The 26,696-nt window shown below is 45.4% G+C and overlaps 1 protein-coding gene across 1 annotated transcript in view; it reads right to left on the bottom strand.

Annotated features, from left to right (window-relative positions):
• Nucleotides 1-737: 737 nt before the first annotated feature.
• LOC131261816 (cuticle protein 21-like) overlaps nucleotides 738-26,696 on the bottom strand; it is a 39,579-nt gene continuing 13,620 nt past the window's right edge. The window contains exons 2-4 of the mRNA XM_058263650.1: nucleotides 1,915-1,995; nucleotides 1,282-1,398; nucleotides 738-1,088 (exon numbers count right to left, since the gene is read on the bottom strand). Of these exons, the coding sequence (XP_058119633.1) occupies nucleotides 738-1,088; nucleotides 1,282-1,398; nucleotides 1,915-1,995 (549 nt within the window). The remainder of the gene's footprint in view (nucleotides 1,089-1,281; nucleotides 1,399-1,914; nucleotides 1,996-26,696) is intronic.

The following is a 26,696-nucleotide window of genomic DNA, read 5'->3' as shown; positions in this document are numbered from 1 at the left end:
TATCACGGGTCGGAGCTGCTTTGTGGTGCTTGAGTCCCATGTAATGTTTCTTCCTAGTCCACAAATTGTCTACATTTTAGTACCGTGTTAGACACTCAACTTTTACCCTGCGGACGTTATCCTTACCTACAAGTGATTTTGAGTGAAAAGAGATTTTCTTACAGCGATCGACCTCGTTTTAGCCAGGTTTTTCTCTTATTTATATACTTGAGAAGTTTTTTTCGGAAACATAAACTATCAAAAACATTTGTTATAGTTTTCCTTACACGTCATCGTGCGAAACGTAGTAGGGCAGACAGTAATACTTTATTTCATCGCTACAGTAGAAGGTAAAGACGTACTACAGTAGATCAAGGGATTTCCCCCCCGATACTTGAGTATTATTGCATGGAGATCCCATGGAGAAATGAAAGAAAAAACTTAAACAGAACGTGGAGTTGAGGGATGAGGGAAAAAATTAGATGCATCGGATTGAAATAGTAAGAAATAAAGTACTTAATACTGCAATACTGTTGTGTTCCAAAACTTGCATCGACTAAAACTAATCAAACAGAACAAAATCTGAGCCATCCGAGCTTGTTTTCGCTTCGTAACGTTTACACTAGAGTACTCCTCGAGAATGCGTGCGTGCGTGCGTGTTGGTTGTGTGCGGTGCGTATGGCCTGAGTCGCGTTCCGCCCGGGGTCCCGAGTTGCGCCCCCGGGAACCCGACGGATCGTCACCGATCGTCACCACGCTTAGTGGTGGTAGAGGGCGTGCGAGAGGACGGGGGCGTGCGAGAGGACGGTGGGGGCGTGCGAGACGTAGGTGGCCGGGGCATGGTAGGCCAGCGGAGCGTGCGCAACGGCGACGGCCGGGGCATGGTGGTAGGCGACGGTGGCGGCCGGGGCATGGTAGGCCAGCGGGGCGTGGGCCACGGCGACGGCCGGGGCGTGGTGGGCCACGACGGCGTGGGCGACGGGGGCGGCGGCGACGGTCTTCACGACGGCATGCTCGGCGGTCTTGCTAACGACGGCGTTGAATCCGTTCACGGGGTCGGCGGTGTAGTCGACGGTGCGACGGGTGCCATCGGGTTCCACGAGCGAGTACTGGAGGGAGGGAGGGGTGAAAAGAGTGGAAAATTATGAAAAACCGTCGAATTGAGCTTTTCAATGTATGCAATCGAGATGTAATACCCTCAAGGATAACAAAATGTCATTCTCGTGGAAAATAAAATGCACGGAGAAATGCAACTGCAAACTCAAGACAAGTGGGTGGGATTTTCTAGGAAAACCTGCTTACCTGTCCCTGCACAACATCTCCGTCGCGGGTTTCGTGCTGCTGCTTGTTATCGCCGGTCAGCGAGTCCTGGACGTCATAGCTGAAGCTGTACTGTGGGTGAGCATCGTACTCTTCCGTCTGCGAACAACCGAACAGATCGAAATCAAATTAGTTTAAGTGGAACGGAAAGGCGCGTTTCATAACCCTGCGTTACGTAAACAAGCTAATTAAAATCTTGTTTAACGGTCCAAAACTGATCGAAACAAAATGCAGTGGGTGATGCGACGTGAATGAAAACTTCAAAAGTAATTTCGAGCTGTACGGAAATAGAAACGCTGGCCCTGAAGCAACAACGAATCGAATTAAATATCTGTGAAAGACAAATATCACCTAGGAAAATCAGCAAAAGCAAACAACTTCTTTCACCCCCGACGAAACGCTTCGAGAAAGCGTTCACAGGAAAAAACACCTACACTGCCCGGAAAGCGTGGGTTTTAAAAAGAGGTGCAAATTAATTAAAAACTTTCCACCCGACCGCACCCGCAACCGTCCGTTCCGAGCCGAAAACAAAAGACCAAAGGCCACCTGGCGGCAATCTGACGGAGGATGGCATTTCCGGCGCCGGATTGTTCCCGGGTGTGGAACTTTACTTACCTTCACGAGGGTGGCCGGGGCGGCGACTCCGATCGCGACCGAGTTAACACCGACGGCGACGGCGGCCAGGACAACGAATACCTGTTGACGGGCGGCGCATAAATGGACGGTGATAGAAATGTCACAAACATCAGGATCGCGGAATGTTCCATCAGGAGCGTGCAGAGTAAATAAAAGAAAGCAGGAGGAAACGATAATGAATGAAGGAGTTAAACGAAACGGACGATTTAGCAATGATCTTTAAGTCTCTTTCGTGTCACGGTGCTGATGAGAATTTTATTTTTCTTCCCGGTAACTCCAAGGTAACGATGTACAAGACCATTTGGCTTTATGGTACGGTGGGACCTTTCCTTTCGGTTTTCCACCAAATCGCTCAGCCGGAAGAGCGCCGCACGGCACGAAGCTTTTATGTTTCCATTAACGGCAATCTTTGTGGGTGGGTTTTACAACGTTAGCAATTTGGTCAAATTAAATTTTCACTTGCCGCAACATCAAATCGAGCCAACTGTATCCATCCGCGGTATCAAAGAAAGTTCGTTAGAAACAATATTACATTTTCCCTGTCCCCTTTTCCACCCAGAGGACGTCCATTCCAACGCCGAAGCGAAGTGGAAACCCAGCCCTAGACTGTGCTTGGTCGTCGATGTCGAATTTCCCCGAATGCGTTCCATTCCACCGGGGAATGATTTTGCAATTGATACCTTATTGGCTTCTACGGAACGAGCGTTTTCGAACGTTCTCCACCCGACAGTTTGGATCTTTATTTTTCCGGCTCCGAACGTTGGCGATACTTTAAGGTGGAGCTGCTTTGGAAAAACATTTCGAAAAGCTTCCTTTGTTCCGAACGTAGTCCCGATGGTAGCGAGCCAATCTAAGCAGGCTCAGCAGAAGATTGTGGACCGAAATCAACAACACCTCTCACAGCTGTTGGAGGGGGAGTGAAGTTTTCAGGACCCCAGTCATGTCAACTGCTGGGGAGACGGAAAGGAAAATCAAACAATCTTTGGAACTTGTTTTTAAAATAGGTCCTGCCGAGCGAGTTTTATCTGAAGCCGAACAAGAACAACAAAAACAGATCGGGATTATGAAAGAGAGACACGGAAAATCGTTTAATCACTATCGGCCCTGGTCCTGGTGGAGGGACGGACTAAGGACGCGCGTTTTCCGAACAAAAGCACGGACGAAGGATTCCAAAACAAGACCATTTTGTCAAATTGTGAGGGAAAAGCTCCCGATTGGTTAATTGACAAAGTTTGTCGATGGCTTAACAAAACAAGGTCGGTACGGAGAGGATAGGAAATAAAAAACTTGGAAGTTTGTTTGCAAGACGAATCTTTTAGGCTTTCGACAAGTAAGCAGATTTGAAACAGGAAAACTTTGTTTGCGCTCAATTAAAGGATTATGGAATCAAATTTATTGGTATTTTCCCCGAAAGTAACATATTATAGAAGTCCTTAAGCCTTTCCAGGGAACATGAGCAAAAGAGAGCGTAAAAGCGTAATAAATAATACACATCCGGTTTCCCGTTGGCTCGTAAATATTCCCTCGGAGGTACTTTAAAGTTTCAAGTGATTCAAAACAACAGAGAATGCTCGAACGAGAAAAATTGGATAACTTCATATGCTCCAAAAAAAAATCCTCACGTCGATCACGTCGAAGAACATTTGGCTGAAAAACAAGTTCACCAGAAAATTTATGATTTATAAAGAAAGAGTTCTATCTCGTACCGGGCACCGAAAAATCTCGTACATGATGGTTTTCTTTGCGCACGATGGATTTATTCCCCGCGAAATATGGAGCAAAATAATGCACAAAACTAAAACATGAAACCACCAGAAAATAAACGATCGATACACGAAAGCCGAGCGAGAGAGGAAAATGGCGAAGAAACACGAATTAAAAACCATGTCCAGAGAAGGTGAAAATGGAAGTTTTTTTTTTTTTTGGGAAAGTGCACAGCTGCCAACAACCTTCGTACGCTGCACGGACGAATGGGAAAAGTGATGTAAAAATTGGCCAACGAATTTTCCGAGCGCACTCGCGCAAACGATGAGCAGATTAGCGTCACCGAGGCGAAAACGGACGCGGTTCATTCGCTTGCTTATTTACTCTCCTGGGGGGGATGAAAAATAGAACGCCAAAAATGAAAACAAGAAAAAAAGGCAACCAGCATCAATCAAGGGAAGTGGGACTGGACTGATGTTGGAAGTGCGGGAAAATGTAAACGGAGCTTGCCGAGGGAATGTTTAAGAAATGTATTAATTTACGCGGTTACAAGCCTCCGAGCTGGGGCTTTCGGGACCGTTTTGTTTCCTTGCTACACTTTGGTGAGTTAAACGACAACAAACAGCCATTTTTTTCTGTGTTCAGGATCTGTTTACTTATTACATTTTATTCTATTTGAGGTTAAACCAAACTTCTATTCAGGGTCAGTTGGGAGTTTCATTTGCCTCCTCTTACGATGCTGACCGAACGAAGTAATAAAACGAAGCCAAGTGATAATTAAATTCATGTAACGAACAAATGAATCCCGCACTTCCGTTCTACGGTGGGGGAGGGGTGGGATTGTGATGATGGTGAATGGTGGAAAATCGTGCAGATTTCACGATTACCTTCGCCCCGATCGACTGCTGGAAGGCGCACTTCCGGCGAGCTCGGGAATGGAAATCGCATCATTAGCATTAATGTCATTGATCTGATCCGCTCGTCTAAATGGTAATCTTGGAGTGACCTCTAGACCTGGGGGGGGAGGGGGGATTTTTCCGCCAACCTTGTGGCCCGGTTTTGGTCCATTATCAATCAAAGAGTACGTAAGGTTGGTGGCCTTTTTTTTCGTTCAAGTAAAATATGAAATGCAATAACCATTTATTCGATTTCAAAAAATTGGATGAGAAAATAATCCTCTTCCGTTTTAAACGATCGTCATGGGAGACTTTACCCTTGTTTGTCAGACAAACTGTGGTCTCATCTTGGTGAATCTGACATCTGCTGAGCATGTTTTAACTCGCCAAAGGTAGTTTTTCACCTCTTCATGCCTTCGTGCAGTAGAAATAGGAAAAATGCGCTCAACTGCGGTTGTCGTAAGTGCGGAGGACATTTTATGCGGACAGGTACTATGTATGTATGAAGGGACAGCACATCATAACCACGGTCGCAAGTGGAAAGCTTTCACTTGGACTGATTTTTTCCATTATTCTTCGCCAGACGTACCGAGTGGCAAAAGAACTGCACCGTGATGGGGCAGAATTGTTCCGTGGGTAAATATGAACGTTGAACATGAATGGCGCTTTCCCAACCGCCCAACCACGGGCGCATGGACTGGGCTGTAATAAAAGGATTACCAAACGAGCGTACCGGATTACGAGCCGCCGGCGTTGCTCGTGGTTTTTCTTCTCATATTCCTTTACATCGGTACGGTATTTCTTCCTTCTTGTTTCTTCTTCTGAGCTTGAGCTTGAGTACCAGGATTACGGGAAGCAAACCCCGACATGAATGGAATGAATTTCATCCCGGGGTCCCCAAAATCGGGAAAGCACACAGGCCAGGGATCAATCCACAAATGGATGTGTGCTCTGGAGCTTTTCCTTATGGACAATTTGGTGTGAGTGTGTTCGTACGAGGTTTTTCTTCACTCCCACTATCTTCCCTCCCTAAACTTCTTTCGATTGTGCCGAAATTTTGTAAGGGAGCAATTTGATTCGCTTGTTCGTTCGGAGTTGCATGAAAGCAGCGGAAAGGAAAACTCACTCACCTCGGTCGGTCGCAGCAAAAAGTGGAATGAAAGTCCCCAAAGCATTCAAAAACCAATCGATCGATCGATTTGCAAATCGCTATAGCGTCAAAGCCACAATCGTGCCGCGGTTGGCAGACGACGATTTTCATCCGACATGTAAATCACCGCGTCGAACGATGAACACAGCTGGGTTTCGGGTTGTGAATCGACAGTGGGAACGAGCCAAAGGTGGGAAAAATAATGCACGGCGCAAAGGGAAAACCGGGGACACCTCCAATAGGGGGAGGAAAAGTGTCTGCCGGGCGAACGGTTTTCCACGCGAATGCGTGCTTTATTTCTCTGACAGCATATTCGTGCAATCTAATTGAATTCTCTAACGATCCGCTCACCGACACAAGTGATGGGCACGCTTTGGGGTGTCATTCAAGTCGAAAGGTGGTTTTTAAAAGCGAGACACGAACCACTTGAAACACCAACCCCTTTCCTGTGACTGAAAACTGCCTACCGTTTGATTAAATTAATTCCTCTTGCGTGTTCTCAAAATAATCTTGAGGTTTGAAATCGACCCCGTACTGGGGTATAATTGAGGAATAATAATTTTATTACCAGCCTCTCAAGTTGGTAATAGGAAAAACCACAATTTCGTTACCAGACCTCCTTAACCTTTGGCAACGGCGCCAAATTTATGGCAGGTAAGTAAGCTCGAGAGACGGAAATTGTATCGGAAAATGGAACGATGCGGCGGGGCAGAAAATATCTCCGATGAGAACTGACTACGGTTTCGGAAGAGCATCATCATCTGGTCCGTCGGACAAAGTCCATTAGAAGTCGTGCGTAACGACCCATTATAGGCAACCCTGGCGGGAGGGGGTTTTATGTGACTTTCCCAGCCGTCCGAAAGGTGAAGTCACTTAGACGAAATATCATCGTCATCTCGTTATGCACAATGGCAATCACACTTTGGGACGTTGTGCTATTCTTGCAGCACGTTTTTGATGGTGAACATATTTTTTCAACTCTAAGCTGGTGTTATCTAAAAAATTAGAAGATATTCTGGTTTAAGGAAAACGAATAACGGGTTCAATGTTCATTTACACTGAATCATATTAATATTGCTTAACAACAATGTGTGCTTTTGGATAACTTTTTCGTGTACTCTCTTCTTCTGTTTGCTTTGCAAAAGAATGTCCCCAAGTTATTTTTCACAAGGAAAACTTTTCGCAATGGAGCGAATGGGGATGCCTTGGGAGAAAAGCTGGATAAAATAAGTAAAAGGAGAGAGGAGGGGAGACTTCTTAACATTGTAGTCACACCATCCACCAGAATCCATTATCAGCATTCTCGAGCTGGCGCGGGAGCTTCCAAAAATAAGACCCGACACCAGGTTTCTTTTGGCTGTGGATGGAAGTTTTTCCCCCTACTCTTCGATGGGGAGAGCGGTGGAAAACCTGTTTTATCACCGATTTTAGTCGCCGAACGTCGTTGCCTCGTCGGGATGGACGCAAATGAGCTCGCTTGAATGCCGAAAGTGTCCCCCGATGGCGCATTAACTGACATTAACGACTCACCGCTCGTGGAGTGGAGTCGCGCACTCTTGAGTTAAAAATAGTTTGGCAAAAAAGCCACCGGGCTTCCAAGCATACACACACACACACTCTGCGAGCCATCCATTACCATACGGTGTGTGATGGGAAATGCTTTTAGCATTAGAACCTTTCCTATCGGTTCCGGTAAGATCGAGGGATTTCGGCCTCTGAGGGAGCCAACAAAAAAAAGGAGTCAAGCTTTTTGGCTTCGATTTACGGGGGAAAACATTTTCCATCCATTTCGTAACAAGCTTAGCCGGACTTAGTGGTTTCTTTGACACCTCCTCCTTTCGGGGGGTGCTTTGGGAATGGCTTTTATAGTGGAACCATTTTCCGTTGATTGGAGGAACCCATTCCTTTTTAAAGACCCTGTTTAATGCACCCCGGAAAGGGGAAGGAAAACTGTGTCTAAAACGACTCCACAAGCTGGTCTCATCCATTTAACTGTGATGAAACACTTGCTCTGGTTGCATCTTCAGCAACTCCCCCTTCTGCGGAAAACACTAATCTTGCACAGAGCTTTCCCGGAGCGTCTGGGTCTTCTGGGAAAACGGGGACCCCTAATCGGTGCTCGGCTACATCGTTGTTGCAACGCCTCCAGCAATTGGGGGGCATTACTCCAGTGGTTTTCTCAATCTCCCTTCACTCACTTCACATCCAGCGTGCAGTTCGATGGGAAATGTATTTGAAAATGAAATTTCTCCATCTCCACCAACCAGGCGCCTCCTTCGGCGGAAGGAGGATGTAGCTTACCGTGTGGAAAATGTGGAATTTAATCCTACAACCACCGCCAAGCGGGAAAGCATTGGCCAACGACGAAAGCGCCGGTCGGTCGAATCCATTACGGGATGATTTGTACCGAGAGGATGTTTCGTCGTTGGCCTTTTCTCGTTCCCTCAGTTTCCCCCCTTCCAGCGGAAGGTGCACGACCAATCCTCCCGTGCTGCAAAAGGTGTTGTTGTGTAAAATTTATTGCACCCGAACGTTTCAAAGTGACTCGTGCGTCCGTCGGCGAAGAAGTCGCAAGAAAGACACACCAACGCTGCCGAGCTCGTTCATGATGATTGAAATAAATCGAATTTCATTACCATCCCATTTCGGCACCTCGCTTATTTGTTTGTGTGCATGTGTGTCTGTGTGTTTTTCATGCTCCAGCCTTCCCATACAATGTTGCCGAGTTGGTTTGGCCAAGGTTGACGTCGGTGTGGAGTTGGTTTTCGGTGGCGAACCAAATAAAATTGTGGTTGTTTGTGGTTCTTTTCGGTAGCAAGTATTTTTCGATTCGACTTGTTTTCGTCTCTTCACCGTTCGACGTTCGGAAAGGGAGAACACCGAACGGGGGGGAGGGGGTGTGCCTGTCCGCGTGAGTTTCGAACACTTGACTGCCCCAGAATTCCATCAAACGAAATTGCATTCCGCAGATAAATGTCCAACGGTTGTGAAACGAACTCGACAACGTCACGGAGCTTTTGGGGCAAGTACGTTTTCCACCAGCCAGCCGTCGGAGGTTTTCACCGGAAAAGGGCCCCGGTGGTTTCGACCATTTCGATCGATCTCGAAGGAGGAATGACTAAAACCCCATCCGATCGTCCACCGTTGCCTCGTGAGGATTAAGTCACGTTTGATAATGAGTGGGTGAAATTTTAATGAAACGGTGAAAAGTTCGCTCCAGGAAAAGGCCGGCCCCAACCCACTCTGGCGCGGTTGACTGAAGGTGAACAGGATATGAAAGTTTCAAGGTTTCCGCGGCCGTCACCGAAATTGCGCACGCGGCGGGAATCTGCTGCTCAACGGAATTAAATGCAAATCGAATCCGGCCGAGCTCGACTTCCGCCGGGAAGCGTCAAAGGGCGCCCCGGTTTTCCCTCAATCAATTTGAATAACAGCCCGGCCCGGGGATGGCTGAGGCTGTTCTGTTCGGTATTGTTGACTTCCAAGGGGAAACTCTCTCGCGAAGTTCTCACAGCCAAGTGGTTAAATTTAGCCGAAATGGGCGCCGTGGGGTCTGATTAGGGACTGGTTGGCTGGCTGGCGAGAAAATGGACCGTCTTGACGGGCAACGTTTGAAAATATGTTTCCCCGAGGGAGAACCTTGCCGTGGCAACCTCCGAGAAGCCGCTTTCCAAATCCGACCAGAAGGAAAGTTAAATACAAAGAAAAGTTAACTACTCCCGCACACAGTTTCCTGTTGCTCCAATGAATCCCTTTTGTTCACCGGTTGAAGTTTTCCAAAAAGGGGCTTTAAATTAAATCACTTTAAAAAAATTGCGCACAGATGTCGGACAGGCTCGTGTGAGCAACAAAATCTTCGAGGTTGAAGGTATGAAATAAATCCATTTCTCATTCGGTAAGTGTAATCCGGCGGAGCTTTGAGCAAGCAACAAATTGAACACATGTTTTCCTGACACATCCTGACAGTCGGCAAGAAGTACCCAGCCGTGGAGAAAACATTACAGTTTCGCCGGCGGAAAAAGTCACCGGCTCGCCTCGGATTAGTCTTCTAGCGTTGGAGCAAACCAGGCAGTGGCAAAGAGAGATTTCCAGTTCTTGGAAACGAATCTCTTTCGCGAGGATCTCTTCCTCTGACGTACAGTTTCGTTCCCGATCCAAATCTAATCCGACATTGACCTGTCGTTTGTTCGAACGTGTTTTGCGAAAAGGAAGATTCTATCGTATTCGTGTGAAGGCGTAATATCTTAAAGGTAATGATATTCGCGTGGGTTGTCATCCGTCGGAGGCGGTACTAATCCGAAACGTTTGGACATTGGCGTCGGTCCCCTTTCAAAAGCCTTCCGTCCGATTGCCTTCAGTTTGAATTATTATTATATTTGAGCTTCCTGACTCACTGACAAACGTCCTGGAACAAACCAAGCGTGAGGCGAATGTATTGCACCTTTCCTTTCCAGGTAAGGCTGGCCGGGGCAGGGACATCCTTATCTCGCTTCCAGAGCTTCGACGCCTCGGAAGCCGCCGGGCAAATGTGCAGCCGGGCTCGATTTGCCGGCTCTGGTTTGCATTTCCGGCCCCCGTATTTGCACACCCATCGAGGAACGGGTTTCACCTAGGGTACCGAGCGGCAAGCAGAAGAGTTGGAGCCTCTTAAGGCAACGTGACGTGACGTGTCCTTACGTTTTCCATCGTTTTCCCGTTGGCATTCAGGGGAAGCTTAACACAAATTCTCACAAATAGCGAGTGCATCTGCGGGGTTTCTCGCAAGGTGGACGGGAGTTTCCTCGGGCGCCCCAGTACGTTCGTGCCGTTTGATGATTAAGTAATTACGCCCCTGGAATCGGTTCGTAAGACTCCATGATTTCCGTTGGCGTTGTAAATGCCATTTCAGAGTGTTTAAAGAAAGTTTTAAGGGGCACAACTTCGGGCTGGTAGTAAGAGACACTGTTTAAAAATTGATTGAAAATCTATAAATAATGTGAACCGAGTTATGCGTACATTCTTTTCGCCTCAAAGGAAACCCGATCATGCCAAGGCACGTGACCGATTTCCAAACATCGAAAGGATTTCAATGGGCTTTTGGATACCCTCGTTGGGGGAGAAAAGAAAAACCCTTCCAGAAGCAACCAAACGAGGGGGCTCCAATAGCAAAAAAAGCCCTTCAAATTCAACATCCCACACAAACACGCTCCAAATCATGTGGATGAGCAAAATTAGATTTTCCTCGCCTTCCAGCTTTCCGGGTTGGGAGGCAGAAGTTTTGTTTCTTTCCCCGAACGGAAACCCTGGCCCCCTTCTCCCGCAGCAGCACCCGGGAGCAAAAACTTTGCCCCAGGATGCTCGGGACGGCGGAGGTTGATCTTTGCAACCCGTATTTCGTATTGTTGTTTCCACCGTTGTTCATTCTTTCTTCCCTTTTTTTTTTTTGGGTTCGCAACTTTTCAATCCTAATCGTAACGATTTTCAACAGCCCGTTTGGAGGGGCAACTTTTCGACACTGGATTTGTTTACATCCTTCAACCACACTTCGGAAGGGAAGGGCACGGGGTAAGGAGCCTTGGGGTAGGAGCTCTGCTTTGGAATTTGTTGGGATTTTCATCCGAACCCGAAGTGGTGCAATCCGGATGATTCCCAACGAAGAAACAAAAAAAGATGCCACGGAAAAGGTCGGATGCTTCTGCTTTCCCGCACTGGTAAACCGAAGGAATGCTCGAGTGCCCCAAGTGGGGAACGCCACTTGACTCGACCCGAACGAGACGGACAGGCGCCTCGTCCGACCGTTTGAACTATCACACCGCCCCGGGTTGGGTTTTCCCGATTCTTGACGCTTTTCCGCGCGCTTCCAAGAAGTATAATTTACCTTTGCGAACATTTTCGGTGTGTGTTGTGGGTTTGCGAAAGAATGCGTTTGCTGCACTGCTGCACTAAGAGGGCACTCGGAATGGTTGTGGTTGAACCGACGGTGAACTCGACTTTGATACCGTTCCGATGCAACCGGCGCACTTTATATACCCCGAACGGTCCGCTCGTGGGGCTTGGGTGCGCAATCGTCGTCCCTGCACGCACGCACGTGGTGCGTTGGTGCGTTTGGAAGCCGGCGAGCAAGGGCACCAGGGCGGGGGGGGGCCAAAGTGAAGCCAGAGCAACAGGTCGGCTGCAGCATAAAGCGTCCCAAAAGGGGGCAATGCAATGCGCTGCTTCATAATCTCTCGCCCCGACGAAGGGGCAGCGCGTGAGCAAGAGCTCGCGAGGGCGATGTGAGAAGAAAACGCTCCGGGTGCGTAAATGTCGCTGTGTCACAAGGAAAGGGTGTCTGGCGCATTGCAGCGCGCATTCCATGCTGCCGTGCGTCTGCGTACGTACGTACGCCTCGCGGGAGGGACCCTTGACATGCGCTAGTTTGTTGCAAGTTCACCGATACATCGGGTGGGGGAGGGGCGACACGGTGGGGGTTGGTAAAGGGAGCAGTTTATCGAATGGTAGGATGTGTTTCTTGCGCACTTGGCGTACCATGAGGTGTCGGATTGGTTTCGTCTAGGGTCGCACAACGATCCCACGAAGCTTAAGGGGGAACGAGTTATCCTTCTTTGAAAGAAGCTTATCGCTGTTGAGTTGTTGATAAACGACCGTTACGTGGGTCAATTGCAATGAATTATTTAATAAAATTGTTGGTGATCTTATCTTTTCAAGAGCACTTGCAAATAGTCCGACCATAAAAATAAACTTGAATAGGTCATTGGAATGCTTGCAGTAGCACGGATTCTAACATGACAAAAACATGTCATTTGTACATTTTTTTCTTAACGTAATTCACTTTTATTGTAATTGGTCGTTTCAAATATAATTCTTTATTTGTAAGGTAAGGTGGGGCAGGACGCGCCCCTTAAGCGAAAAACATTATTTTCTTCCATTCCTTTCATTAAAAAGTCTCTAATTTTCATAGTTAGAGAAATAAACATCTTGTTTATGTATGAAAAATATCAAACACTATATCAAACTAATCAATTTCATATTAAATAAGATTTTCGAAGGGCCTTTCAATTTTTAGCCCCGTTGACAATAGTGGGGCAAGATGGCCCAGCCGGTGGGGCAGGACGCGCCACTACGTAAACATGGGGCAAGATGGCCTAAAACAGACAGGAGATGGACCAAGGTTGCTTGTTGAAAGGTTAGTCTATGCAGAGACACTAGTAAACAGTCCGATACTGAGCCCATGTAACCCACATTGGATTGAATTTTGTGGTGTACCATTCAAAAGACAGTTTGGGTATAAATTCGTTGCTGAATTCCGAACAATTATTGAATATTTTCACGGATCTGTTTTTGGCCTTTTATACAAACCGCCTTAGTACAACCTTTACAATTACATCAACCTTGCAGGTAGCACTTTTGACAGAGTCAAAATTTGACGTTTTGTAATCCAGTTGATCTGTGGTTTGAAAACACAGTTGAACATCATAAAAAATTAACACAAATTTCATATGAAGAACTAAAAACTATTCGTTTCTTATGAAACTCACATGGCATGTTTAATATTAGACTTATTTAAATCAACAATGCGTTGATAATGGAGGCACCGTGCGACTTGCTCTTGTTTTAATGGTGCGTCCTGCCCCATTGTTTACATTTGGAATGCTAGGGCGTCTTGCCCCACCTAGGCCGGCGCATCTTGCCCCACTCTGAGGATCGTCCGTTTTATGTAATTTATTCAAAACTTTGAGAATTTTAAAACAGTTTCTCTTCGGTATTCGTTAAATACCATTATCAGGTAGTAAAAGAAGGCCTCGGTGTTTAAAAAATATAATATCAAAGCATGCCATACCTTACATAAAAGTGGCAAAATATTAGATCATTTAGAGTCAATTTGGTTTTTTCTCGTTTTCTTTTTGAAATGGTTATTTCGTGCAGTGAAATTTACATAGGCTGTAGTAGATACGTTGATGAACATATTCTATTACTTAAATTATTTTTAAATGGCTTAATTCAGCGTAAAACAGGCCGGGGCATCTTGCCCCACCGGCGCGTCTTGCCCCACCTTCCCCTATATTATTGTTCCAAACGAACTCCTTCAGAGTATGCATTTGCTTCCCTAGCGCTTCACTGAACACTTTGAGAAGCCATAAACTGGAGATAAAATGACCTCGATGACGGACATTAGGAGGTGTCAGTTTGGATAAACTGTTACATATCGCTGCTTAGACTGTTCGCCTACAGTTTCTCTCATCTCAGTTTCATTGTCGAACGATACTGAACCTAATTAAGGAGCTGTAAGACTGGAGGAACCAAACCGTTCCCATCATAGACAACCGGCCGAGGAAATTCGCACTCATGTGACCACAAAAGAACTCTCAAAAGAACCTTCAATCAAATTGGATGCTGCTACAGGTTTCGCAGCGTCCGTTGCAGAACACGTCGTGAGGGACCAAAATCAGTAATAGATTATTGCAATTGTTTATTTTTGCGACAAATACATAGTAACATATATTTGATTTTATAACCGTTTCGCAAGCTCCGCTCCGCTAACCCTTTTGTCGATTGCCAATAGAAGGAACGATAGTACGACGGAGTAACGCCACTGGCGTTCATCATGCCCTTCGTGTGAGTTCTTAGATGTTCCTCGAGACTCATCCCTTCCCTCAAGAACAGTTTGCAGACCGGACACTCTATATTCATTTTGTAGTTTTGGTTATAGTAATATTATTTGCTATTTACGGTGGAGCTGAAATGGAAGATTAAAATAAAAGTTGAAACGATTATGAAAATAATCAATCAACATTCATCTAGCAGACTGTGGAGCCCGCACTGCCTGCTGTGAAAGGATCCGACATCACGCACATTATACAATTCGGCGGAGGAAGCAACACATTAGACAAATGCTTAAGAGAAACATCTGAAGTGAAACAATTCCGACTTGTGCTTCAGACATTTCATTTCATCCCAGCACTTTACAAAACTCCATGCTTGTTCAAAATGAAAGCCTCCGCCACCAGTAACGGAACAAGGCCTTGCAAGCGGAAGGGTTTCGGCCACTTCTGGGTTGCTGCTGGATAATTGTGAGTAGATGCACAACCCACAAACCAAAATCGATCAGTCGATAATGGCATACGCAAGCAAACCTAAACCCTTTAACTTTAATGTTATTTCGTGAACTACTTACCTGCTTCGAAGCGAATGACGCCAATTGTTCCGTCAACACAACAACTGTTTGCAAGATGCCACTAGTTTTTGGAATTTGGCGCGGCCAGTGTTGCCAGACATTACACTACGAACGCGATTCGAGCAGCCCGGATGTCAGATTCAAAACTCGAGCAGTTTTGTTCCGATTTTTTTAAATTTTTTAAATCGTCTAAATCGCAACCGATTTAAAAAAAAAACAGTAACTCTCCAGAATCGTACATCCGATAAAATCGGTCAGACCTAAAACCCTCTGTTCTAGACTTCTGTGTCCAGATTAAAGTTTTCCAATTAAAGAGAACTTTGGTTCATTCCAGTCTGGTGCAGATACGAATGCCTTCCGAGACTCTGACCAGAACAAGAGAAAAATCAGAACTTTAATCATCAAACTTGGCAAATAAATTGAGGTAAAAGGATACATAAAAACCCTTATCAGACTTTAATGTGTCCGATGGTGCTTTTCAGTTTTTGAAACATGTGTACATACAATATCACTTAAATCAAAATGAATTTCAAAACACGACCATGAAATATGCCCTACTTTGAGCTAGGCATGTGGTATAAAACTTGCTTAGCAATTCAATTCTTAACTCGTTCTAGAATAAGTAAAAACCTTTAAATTGAATGTGTTTAATATGTGTCAAAACTAACCTCGGCCACGAGCCCGAGTGAGGATAAACAGAAAACCATGGTCCTTTCAGGAAAATGTCTACCAGGCGCTTGGTACAAACGTTGACTCTAACACCTTTTCCATGTAGGAGTGTTGCAACTGGTACGATATCATTCCACGGGTATTAGAGGAACACTTGGTGTTCCACTGCGTCAAGCCTGTCAGCAACTCTTCGCGCTCATCTGAGGTGGAGCTTCGTTGGTAGCAGATGGCGATAAATCATACACGAGCTCCAACGACGAAAGCCGACTAGTGGAGCGGCGTCAGCAGGGTCAGCAGGCAGCATAACCGGAACATCGAGCGGAGTGTGGAGGAAAAGGTTTGAAAAAGCCCTTGGGAAACGGGTGACGCTCGGAGCAAGTGCGCACGAGACTCTCTGCCCTTCGCCGTTCGCGTGCCGAGCCGGGAAGTGTGTGGCATGTGTTCAATTATGAAAACTATTCACCACCAATAATGCGACAAAGCGGCACTTTGGCGATGGCGAGGTGGGAAGAGAGCAAAATATCAAGCCCCCAATGGCTCAACTGTGTCCAGTTTGGAAAAGCATTAGGGCGTTTTTTGGTGGTGTTCCAGTTCGGTCTCTGGCAGGGATTTGAAGGGTTTTGCCCGCATGAACGAGTTTTTCCCGTCCTGACACAATGTGTCAGCCGCTGAAAGGGCAGGTTGGTGTATGTTGGGCAAGGTCATAATGGATACCCTCTATCTGGTGGGTTATTTAACCTCGGCTTGAAAGTAAACTGATGGCGATGTTCATCACCGTTCCCCGAACGCCTGCCAGAAAGGGGATTTCTAACGGCACCAAACTGTAAGTCCTCCCGGGTCTAGGTTCCAGGACAAACCCCACCCTCGACGGGTGGGGGGGGCACATTATCGTTCGGCGAATATTGCTGGAGCGAATTTAAATTGCTTGTTTTGCACTCGAGCGTTTGTCGCTGACGAGTCGCTCGAGAGGTGCAGTTCCTGCCAAGCATGGCAAAAATGGAAGCACCGCACTTTGCTCGCGCGCTGCACCCATCAAAGTGGCGTAGAGGACATCACCCGTGGCACCGGGACACGTGTGCAGAAAATGGTGGGTAAATATTTACGCCACCACCCACCCAAACCCGACCCGACCGACATTCGCAGCATCCCACGCCCGATCGACTCTTCGATGCGCAAAATAAAGAAAGGGTTTGCTGAAATTTGATGCCAACAGCATAAATGCATTTCATTAGCCGGGAGCGCTGAACTTGAGCTTTGGTTGACGAAGCGTATATGGTTGGTGTGTGTGTGTGCGCATGTGAACCATCCGGTTGCATGATGTCACTGCCAGGCGTGAATGTGCTGCCATCAGTCATGCCATCTGGTTTGTTATTTTTCTTCTTCAATTGCGGTGCTTTGATTTACGCTTTTCGCCACTCGAGTTGCATTTCCGCCGAGCAATTGACACCTGTTTGTTTTCTCTCGAAAATTTTCACCTGAACATTTATATTTTGTATTCTGGAAATGAGTTATATTTTGTTGCATTTTAGTTTACAATTTTTCTGCATGCAATTGATACTCCGAAGCACCATTAAAGCTTTAAACCCACAAATGATAGAGCTATAATTTTTGTTAAGCTTCACCGAGCTACTCTCGGCTGTAATTGACCCCTAAAGCGCTTAAAGCCAAACTGCTGCACCGATACCGATTTGCGAGCATGAAAGATTACCCATAACTCGACTACAGTTTAATCCATTTTCGTCCGTCATAGATCGTCATAAATCATTCGACGTTCGGCGTTCGGCAGTGGTTTCTTGGCGCACACGTGACGCGCATTGGGCAAGAAAAGGTGATACGGTTTCTCGCGCCCGATTAAACACCGGCCAAGAACTGGTCCCCGGGACACTTCATTGATTGATGCATATTCACTTTATGTACAGCCGAAAGGCAAAAGGAAAGGGGTGCTTCGGTTGGGTAAGCTTATTTGCCAAAGGATTAACGTCGGCCGGTTGGTTCAATGGACGACTTGTGTTAGAAGTAGTCAGAATTTTGAAAGAAGGTTAAAGTTTGATTACTTTTAAAACCAATTATAATTTTAAAATATTTTTATATTTCCAATATCAAGGTTTCTTTATCCAAAAAGTCAACTAAAACCATAGCTGCTTCGCTAGTTTAATTTATGCTTCGACAACTAAAACTAGTTTGAAATGTGATCTCGGTCAGCTGTCGCTCAGTAAGTAAGATTAGGATCGAGTAGTAGCGCCACGACCATGTGTATCTAGAGTCGAAGGAGCTCATAATCCAGCTGATGGAAAACAGTCGGTCCATCAAATCAAACTAATCGGTTGACAGTTTTTATTTCAGCTTCAACTAGCCTTGTTTGACTGGGAGTTAAGCTCGCTGAAGCATATGTCGTATGTGAGATAATATTTGAAAATCATAAAGATTATTTATATTTTAGATCTTATCTTCTTTTCGAATGAAAAATTTAAAAATTTAATCCGACATAAAGCGACTTTACTTCGATCTCAAATTAAATCATGGCAGTAACCGTATAAATCACATCTTCACGAGTGGTCTACCTGTTTTTTATCACCAATAGGAAGCTCCTTGTAGCGACTTCAACGAACCGAGCACTTGTTTTTGCAAGGCGGTATGTCTCACATTCCAGGGTGTGACCTTCGCCGAACGCTTGCACCTAGCAATGGCATGGGAAAATTACGCCCGACCCCCACCGTGGATACCGTATGAGTCGCGGTGCTTTTTCCTTTCGTGGCAGAAGCTGAGATTGATTTTTTATTGCTTCCTATCAAGGTGCCGGCGGCAACAATGCACCCCCTTCGGCCCAGCTCGATGGGAAAATCCAATCCGATCTGTCAACTTGCCTTTTCCGTCTGAATGACTCATCGAAATGCAATGAGAAACGCTCGTCGACGACGGTAACGATGATGCTGATGTGTGTAATCTTGATCGGGCAACGCTTAAAACGGGCGACTTATGAACTGAAGCAACGAAACCTGAAGGCAAGGCAAGGACCGGAGACGCAGCCAGAAAGAGGAATGAATAAAATCGAAACAAAAGAGATGATAAATCGCCTCGCGAGCGTCTTTACGGTAGTGGCGCGGAAAGACGAACTCCGGGGCCCTTCTTCACACCACGAGCCGCGTGGTGGGCAATTTTATTCAATCAGGTGAAAATTTAAGCAATTTTTCATTTCACCCCAAACAAGGGCGGGGCGTGGTTGCACTAAATGGAGGCTATTAACGGTGATCGCACGCTGGAGTGAGCTTTTGGGCTGCCTAAAATGGAGGGCATTAATAAAGTGTTTAAGGACGTTGCGTTTCTTTTGCTTTTGGTGCCATTCCTTTCGACCGACGATTCCGCAAAGGAATTCAATATCAATTTCACTCTCGATTTCCATTTCGTGTACGGGAAGGTATGAAATTTTTGTCGTGGACAATTAATGAGGAACGGCCAATGTCAGGAGAGCAATAATGAAGGTTTTATTGGTTCTATTTAGCACTCAAAGTAATGATCCTTCGTTTTTGTCTCTTAGGGAAGGTAAATTTAGGAACTCATTAATGTGCGATCAGTCCTTCTCGAGGGCGTAATGAATTAATTGATTTAAAACAAGGGTGTGATGGAAACGTCTCTACTTAAATTTAAACAAACGAGATTTTTCCAAGCACAAGTATTAAAATATTCTTACCTTTTAGGGGAAAATAAATTTACCAATTCCTAGTATAATAAACAATATTTTGCTACTTTCCTAAGGACTCTCATCTTCGATTTCTATGGCATAATGTATCATGGCGGAAAATATACCATCCCGGCGTAGTCCCGTCGCATATCGGATTAATGTATTATGACACGACTTGATCCGGATTCAATCTACTGATGGATGCCACAGCAACTCGGAAATGTGATCGAAACCTTCATCACTCGAAGTGCGAGGCATCTAAACGGAATATAAATACAATTTCCTTCTTGCAACGGAGCGATGTCCGGTCGGGCTGGGGGTGCTGCACCGGTATGCTACCGTGTTCCGGGAAAACCTCATTACCACCCGATGGGAAGGTTCGAGCGGGAAGTGAATCTATTTTCGCCATTGCCTGGGCAACCGAATCGTCCCGATTCTCCGAAGCGACGGATGGCCAGTGGAGGGATTTTCTTCAGCGCGCTTGTCTCCGGTAGTGGCAATGGTAATGATATGCGCCACCGTGGAATAACATTAATCAAAATCCAGTCCGTTCGCGGTCCGCTTCGCGCTGGTGTGATTGAACGGTTCGAAAATGCTTCTTGACAGATCAAGATAAGTTCGGACAAGCTCCGAGGTACTCCGCGCTGCTGCGCCAGCTCGCCCCCCTCGAGGGGACCGTGACATGTCCATGACATGTGAGTTTTTCGACTCCCTTCTCCACCCTCCGTCATGGCCGTCGCGTGACGTGTTCAGCCGAGTGACACAGTTTCGGCCGTTTCGCCCTTTGGGCCCCCATTCGGGTGGTCGGAGAACGATCGCGCGATCGATTAGGTTTACAACTTAATTTCGTTGTGTACAATCGGAATGCCCTTATGACACATTTTTGTCATGCCCAGCCGAGGAAAGACAAGAAAACTGCACGTCATCGGGGCCCGCCATTGCATGCTGGGTGCCCTTCTCCGGGGGCACAACTCAAACAATCCAAACCCACTGAAGGAGCCCTTCGAACCCTTTTTAATCGCCCCGCGCGGGAACCGTTTCTTTTATCAAAATTCAAACCCACCGAAATATTACACTCGAGCGTTTGAAGGTCGAACTGCGGCGTTGCTGTTCGATAATGGTACCGTGATTTTCGCCTTTCATCTTTTTAAAGCCCTTTTTTCGACGTGACATTAATCAAGAAAAAGCTAAACGTAGGTCAAATGCAATATCGGTCGAATTTCTGGTGTGGCTGCGTTTCATCACCAACAGCGCATGATCAAAGGGCGTTAGGGGGAATCATGCTCGCTGTCCGACGCTAATGATAGATTCGTGCAAAATGACCCAGACTTTAATGGCTGACGCCCTGCGCAAGGGCTCCCTTTTGAATCCATCACCGCTGAGGTTATCCGAAGATCAACTGTTAATGCTTGTTTGAGGGTTTGTTTGTTTCAGTGGAATTCACAATTGACAAATCGTTTGAAGGGTGAAACATAAGGGAGATTGTTATGAATGTGATTGAGCCATTAGTCAACAAATGAAACGACAAACTATTTAATAGAAATATGATACTTTAAAGTGCAAATTTTATTTCCCAACTATTTAAATCATTGAAATGGAACGGAAGAGACACTTTTCAAAAATAATCCCAAAGCATGAATGATTTAAGTCTAAATTTGTTTGAGTATGAGCACGCGCTCTAAGCTCCATTGAGTTAGCTCCATTGACACGTACACGGACGCAAATGCACTTGGGATGCGCTAATGCAATATGCAATCAACTGAGGCGTGCATCGCAACATAAAAATAAACTTCTTGCACTTTGTGACCGTTGAATCGGCGTTGGTACGTCTGGTGGTACGTGCATTTGGTGTTCGTTGAATCATTCCTACAGATTGTTTGTACACTTTCCCATTGAAATGTTACGGGCGGAGGTGAAAACTTTTCCTCCAAAACCACGCCATGCAACGCTGGATTAAAATTCAGTTTGCTTTTCGTCGAGTGGGCAAGCCGCTGGAAGAGGAATACCGACGAGCTGGCGCTGACCGTAACTTTGGTAACGAACTTCCACTTTTCAGCATCCTTTTTGTGCTGGATTTTTGGGTTGTGGAAATGGTTTGGTCGATGTTAGTTTTTCTCCCATGTTCGGGTTGTTTTTTTAAATATAATATCTTTGTTTGCGGGTCGCAAATAAAAGGAAATGAAAAATATGAGCCGGATACGAGCATTCCAACTCATGGACTGTGACGTTTTTGAAGTGCAGATGAATTTTTCTTAGAATTAAATAAATGGAGAGTCAGAGCTGTGCATGTTTTCATTCATCTCGCATTCAAAGATACCCTAAAAAATAAAGTTAAACCAGGGAAATGTAGGCCAATGTAAGCACAAACTATCCGTTAACTCTTTCTTTGATACTTATTGGTTTTATCTTCGCCCTTCATTTTCTTGCTGAAACTCTTAAACTGGAATGCTTTTGAAGCAATTTTGTTTAAAAACTGTGTATATAAATTTAGTAACAGTTGAGTCTAAATGTTGTTGGAAACCATGGTTACAACCGGCAGGTCCCATTTTGTCACTCAGTAACCAATTAGAAGCAACAAAACAACCCATTTTTTCATTTGTTTTCTTTAAACAGCTCGATTTGTGCATTTTTCATCCTTTCGAAACTCCCCCTGTGAGATATTTCCACTCCCAAAAAGCTCAAAAGAAGAAAAGAGAATCCCAAGAAAATGTGAAAAAATAGCACGCCCAAAAACTGCCGCTAGTAATTATGCTGAATGAATGGAAATGAACCTCTTGTCTACGGTGGTTCCACGAAATAGTTCCACATTTTCAAAGGCAATCTGGCACAGTTGGTTTTTTCTTGGGCGAAACCAGACCGAACTTGAATGTAACATAATTAGCATTTCGCTGACGGCAAATTAGCGAACGCTAAGGACGCTTTTGGCTGCCTTTGGTCATATTTCTGTCCGCTTCGGGTCCACTTATCTCTCACGATGAAAGCGGAAAATTATGAGACATCTTCTGTCCGGCGTTAGGCAAGCGGATTGCAGCAAACTGAAGGAAGGATACGCTAGGAAATAGAATGAAAAAGGCAAGAAGGCAAAAACGGTAGGTCATTTAAATTCTGCTGAATTTATGATTTCGTTCAAACGTTGTCATGATGATTGTCGGGTTTTCACGTGATATAAAAGAAAAAGATTTTTTCCGCCAATAGAAGCCAATAGAAAAGCGTAAATGACTAAAAAACGAATCTGGTTTTCAAGAGTGGTTCATTATATCACATCCGCGCTTCTTACTCCTCTTGTCGGTAGGCATGAAATTAATTTTTGACTGGATACAGCAGAGTGTGAAATCGCTTGAAGGCATTCTTCATCGTCGCAATTTGTTATCTTCTCGCTGGGGTTTTATCCCACAACACTTCAAACTAATAGAACCCCGGTCGCCGGTACCGAAGTGTCGGTAATGAAATTAACCTTTACAGAACACAATCTAATTACACCGCAAGTGTTGCCGGTCCGGGACTCAACACGACACCAGGGTGAGATCATCCGGTTCGTCCGCATGCTGTTGTCCTCGGGTGGGAAACTTTTTGCTCCCAAAGGGGCTGATAATACGCTGTAATGATGAAGCCGAGCAGCTACTTTTCCCATACATCCCTGTCGGCATGCAAGGGAGAATGGGTGAGATTTGCTACAGGATTGGATTAATATTGTTGTTATCATTATGCGATGGTGCTTTTTGATGGGTATCCTTGGGAGGAATGAATGGGAAACACTCCAGAGCAACAGGAGATAAGCCACACAAGATAAATGGTGAGGGTCGGTTTCCCACGCACACGTAGAAAACTATTTGTGGAAGATACTTTTCCTTCGGGGAAACTTTGTGTGGCACTACCCCGAACCGGGAGGGAACACTGTCAAAGTTTCACACACTCCACAAGGGAACTCTGCTTGTGCTTTTGTTGAGCTATCACACAACACAACACTAAATGAGCTTCTCAAGGACAGCAAGCGTGCATAGATAAACGTTTAGTGATTTAATTATGCGAGTCCTGGGCAAGCGTGTGTTGCCACTCGAAATGTCCCGTCAACTCAATGGCGAGAAACTGTGTTCGGCGAACATCAAGTTGTTCAAGTTTGATGATTAAAGTTCTGATTTTTCTCTTGTTCTGGTATGAGTCTCGGAAGGCATTCGTATCTGCAACAGACTGGAATGAACCAAAGTTCTCTTTAATTGGAAAACTTTAATCTGGTTACAGAAGTCTAGAACAGCGCGCTTTGGGTCAGACTGATTTTATCGGATGTACGATTCTGGAGAGTTACTGTTAGTTTTTAAATCGGTTGCGATTTAGACGATTTAAAAAATTTAAAAAAATCGAACAAAACTGCTCGATTTTTGAATCTGACATCCGGGCTGCTCGAATCGCATTCATAGTGTAATGTCTGGCAACACTGGCCGAGCCAAACTCCAAAAACTAGTGGCATCTTGCAAACAGTTGTTGTGTTGACGGAACAATTGGCGTCATTCGCTTCGAAGTAGGTAAGCAATTCACGAAATAACATTAAAGTTAAAGGGATTAGGTTTGCTTGCGTGTGCCATTTTCGACTGATCGATTCTGGTCTGTGGGTTGTGCATGTGCTAACAATTATCCAGCAGCAACCCAGAAGTGGCCGAGACCCTTCCGCTTGTAAGGGCTTGTTCCGTTACTGGTGGCGGAGGCTTTTATTTTGAACAAGCATGGAGTTTTGTAAAACGCTGGGATGAAATGAAATGTCTGAAGCACAAGTCGGAATTGTTTCACTTCAGACGTTTCTCTTAAGCATTTGTCTAATGTGTTGCTTCCTCCGCCGAATTGTATAATGTGCGTGAAGTCGGATCCTTTCACAGCAGACAGTACGGGCTCCACAGTCTGCTAGATGAATGTTGATGGATTATTTTCATAATCGTTTCAACTTTTATTTTAATCTTCCTTTTCAGCTCCACCGTAAATAGTAAATAATAATACTATAACCAAAACTACAAAATGAATATAGAGTGTCCGGTCTGCACACTGTTCTTGAGGGAAGGGATGAGTCTCGAGGAGCATCTAAGAACTCACACGAAGTTCCTGATAGTCAAAACGCTGGCGGCGTTACTCCGTCGTACTAACGCGCCTCCTATTGACAATGGCGCTAACGGAATGGAACTTGCGAAACTGGTGTAAAATCAAATATACATCGTTACTATGTATTTGTCGCAAAAATAAACAATTGCAATAATCTATTACTGATTTTGGTTCCTTAACGACGTGTTCTGCCACGGACGCTGCGAAACCTGTAGCAGTACCCAATTTGATGGTTCTTTTGAGAGTTCTTTTGGCTCTTTGATGGTTCTTTTGTTGTCACATGAGTGCGAATTTCCTCGGTCGGTTGTCTATGATGGGAACGGTTTGGTTGCTCCAGTCTTAATTTAGTTAAGTATCGTGCGACGATGAAACTGTAGGCGAACAGTCTAAGCAGCGACATGTAACAGTTTATCCAAACTGACACCTCCCAATGCCCAGATCGAGGTCATTTTATCTCCAGTTTACGGCTTCTCGAAGTGTTCAGTGAAGTGCTAGGGAAGCAAATGCATACTCTTAAGGAGTTCGTTTGGAACAATAACATACAAGTAAAGAATTATATTATTATGTCATGGTATCATAGAAAATGGGCCTTGTGAGTAATTGTTTCAGGTTTAGAAAGCATTTGACAATAAGCGCTAACAGAAAGTGGCAAACGTTGAGATCTGCTTAAACAAAATAAATAATTTGCATGAGTTTAGATTGAGTTTTGTCTCCTTCAGCGTACTCTGTAATGAAATTGACCTTTGTGTAATATCTCTTAGGACTTGTAGGAAAAGAACCCTGGTCCATAAGGACAAAGAAGCTCAAGAAGCTTTGGCGCAATGAACCAATCATCTCCCTCGAATACGACTCTGGCACGCCGTTCAATAAAGTGTCTCTCGGTCCCAGTAGGCCAATCCACTGGACTGTCAACTCCTCCCGTAATTGTCCTTTAAGGTTTCAAGTGTTGCTGCCCAGAAATGGCAGGCCCAGCCACACTGGATCGTAATAAATTCAAGGCCATCGATTATGCTCCAGAAATAACCTGATCCGAGTCGAGCAGCAGCCAAAGTTTCTCCCACACAGACCACGACCCGTTCTGAGGCCGTCCTCTTGCACACTCCTCCACGTGACACTCGTTAAGGCAGGATTCATCTTGACCCACCGGTAACCAATCACTGCCAGCGGAACGACGCCGATCGGTGCATCGTTATTGCATTCGCCGGTGACCTTGCTCCAAATGGTCCTCGGAAACTCGTGGTTGAGGCTGGCAAAAAAGACTTCTTCGGAGGAACTTTCTCGCACCGGGAGTAAGATGCACCGACGAAGGAATGGAAGATTGTTGTAGATGTCCCGTCGAGTGTGCAGCCGAGTGTTCGGTAGTCGGTCGAAACATGTAACTATGGGATGGGGTTGTCTGTTGGAGTGGATAAAAAGGGCTTTGAATGGTCCGATCTCGTTCGATTTCGTACTCATTGAAATATTACTGAGATCATCATAAGTAACTTACAAAGAAAATATCAGAAACACTCTCCCAGTGGTTTGCGAAATCAAAGTCATTTTGATCTCAAATCGTTATCGCTTCAGCATCACTGTGCCAAACGAAAGATTTCGCACGCCTTTAGCCCTACCACAACAAACCGTCACCGCTTGCAAGACAACACTTCGAGATTGCCCTTTGCGAACCTCGAGAGCGCGCGAGCCTGCAGGAGGGTTGCTCCATTGCCCAAGAAACTCCTCCTCGTTCGCTCGCTCACGGGCTCCATGTTGGGCTCGTGGTGCGGAAAGTCCGTCGCCGACGGCCGACAGCCGATGATTCAATCTTTTACGAGGGCAATTAATCAGAACAGCGTGTGTTCTCGGCCATTGCCGGTGCTACCTTTTTCGACCGATGGCAAAAAGGGCAGACAAAATGGTCAAAGAAGAGTGAGCAAAAACCGGGGCGGCTTGCACTTTCGTGTGGTATCGTTTACGTTTTTTTCAAGGGGGGTTTTATTTTATCTCCTGTTTTATCCTCTCGCCTTTCATCCTTACCCGGTGCTGGATGGCGGTTATTATTAATGGAACAATTTACCGGTACACTGCGATAAATCATTTCCCACGTGGCCGGTGTTGATGACGGCGCTCGTTCCGATGGAAGCAGCTGTTTTCTTTTTTTAAATGCTATTGATTCCAATTATTGATTTTATTTAAATCATCGAAGAATTAACAGTGTTCTATATTTTCTCAAGATCCTTTCCCCAAAGTCAATGATGTTCCCTTAAAAGGAAAGCAGAAGTGCTTTTCAACACGGTTTCCCCCCCAAACGAACTAAATGGAGCTAATAAAAATTAACCTTTTAATGACTTTTCTCCTTCTCGTTCGGAAAGTGCCCGCGAACTGAACCCTTTGCTAATGCTGTGGTATATTCAACTTACAACATTAATAACAACCCGAGGCCGTTCT

This window comes from Anopheles coustani, chromosome 2 (genome assembly GCF_943734705.1).
Source record: "Anopheles coustani chromosome 2, idAnoCousDA_361_x.2, whole genome shotgun sequence".
Taxonomy (NCBI): Eukaryota; Metazoa; Arthropoda; class Insecta; order Diptera; family Culicidae; genus Anopheles; species Anopheles coustani.
This window is presented reverse-complemented; position numbering and strand designations above follow the sequence as displayed.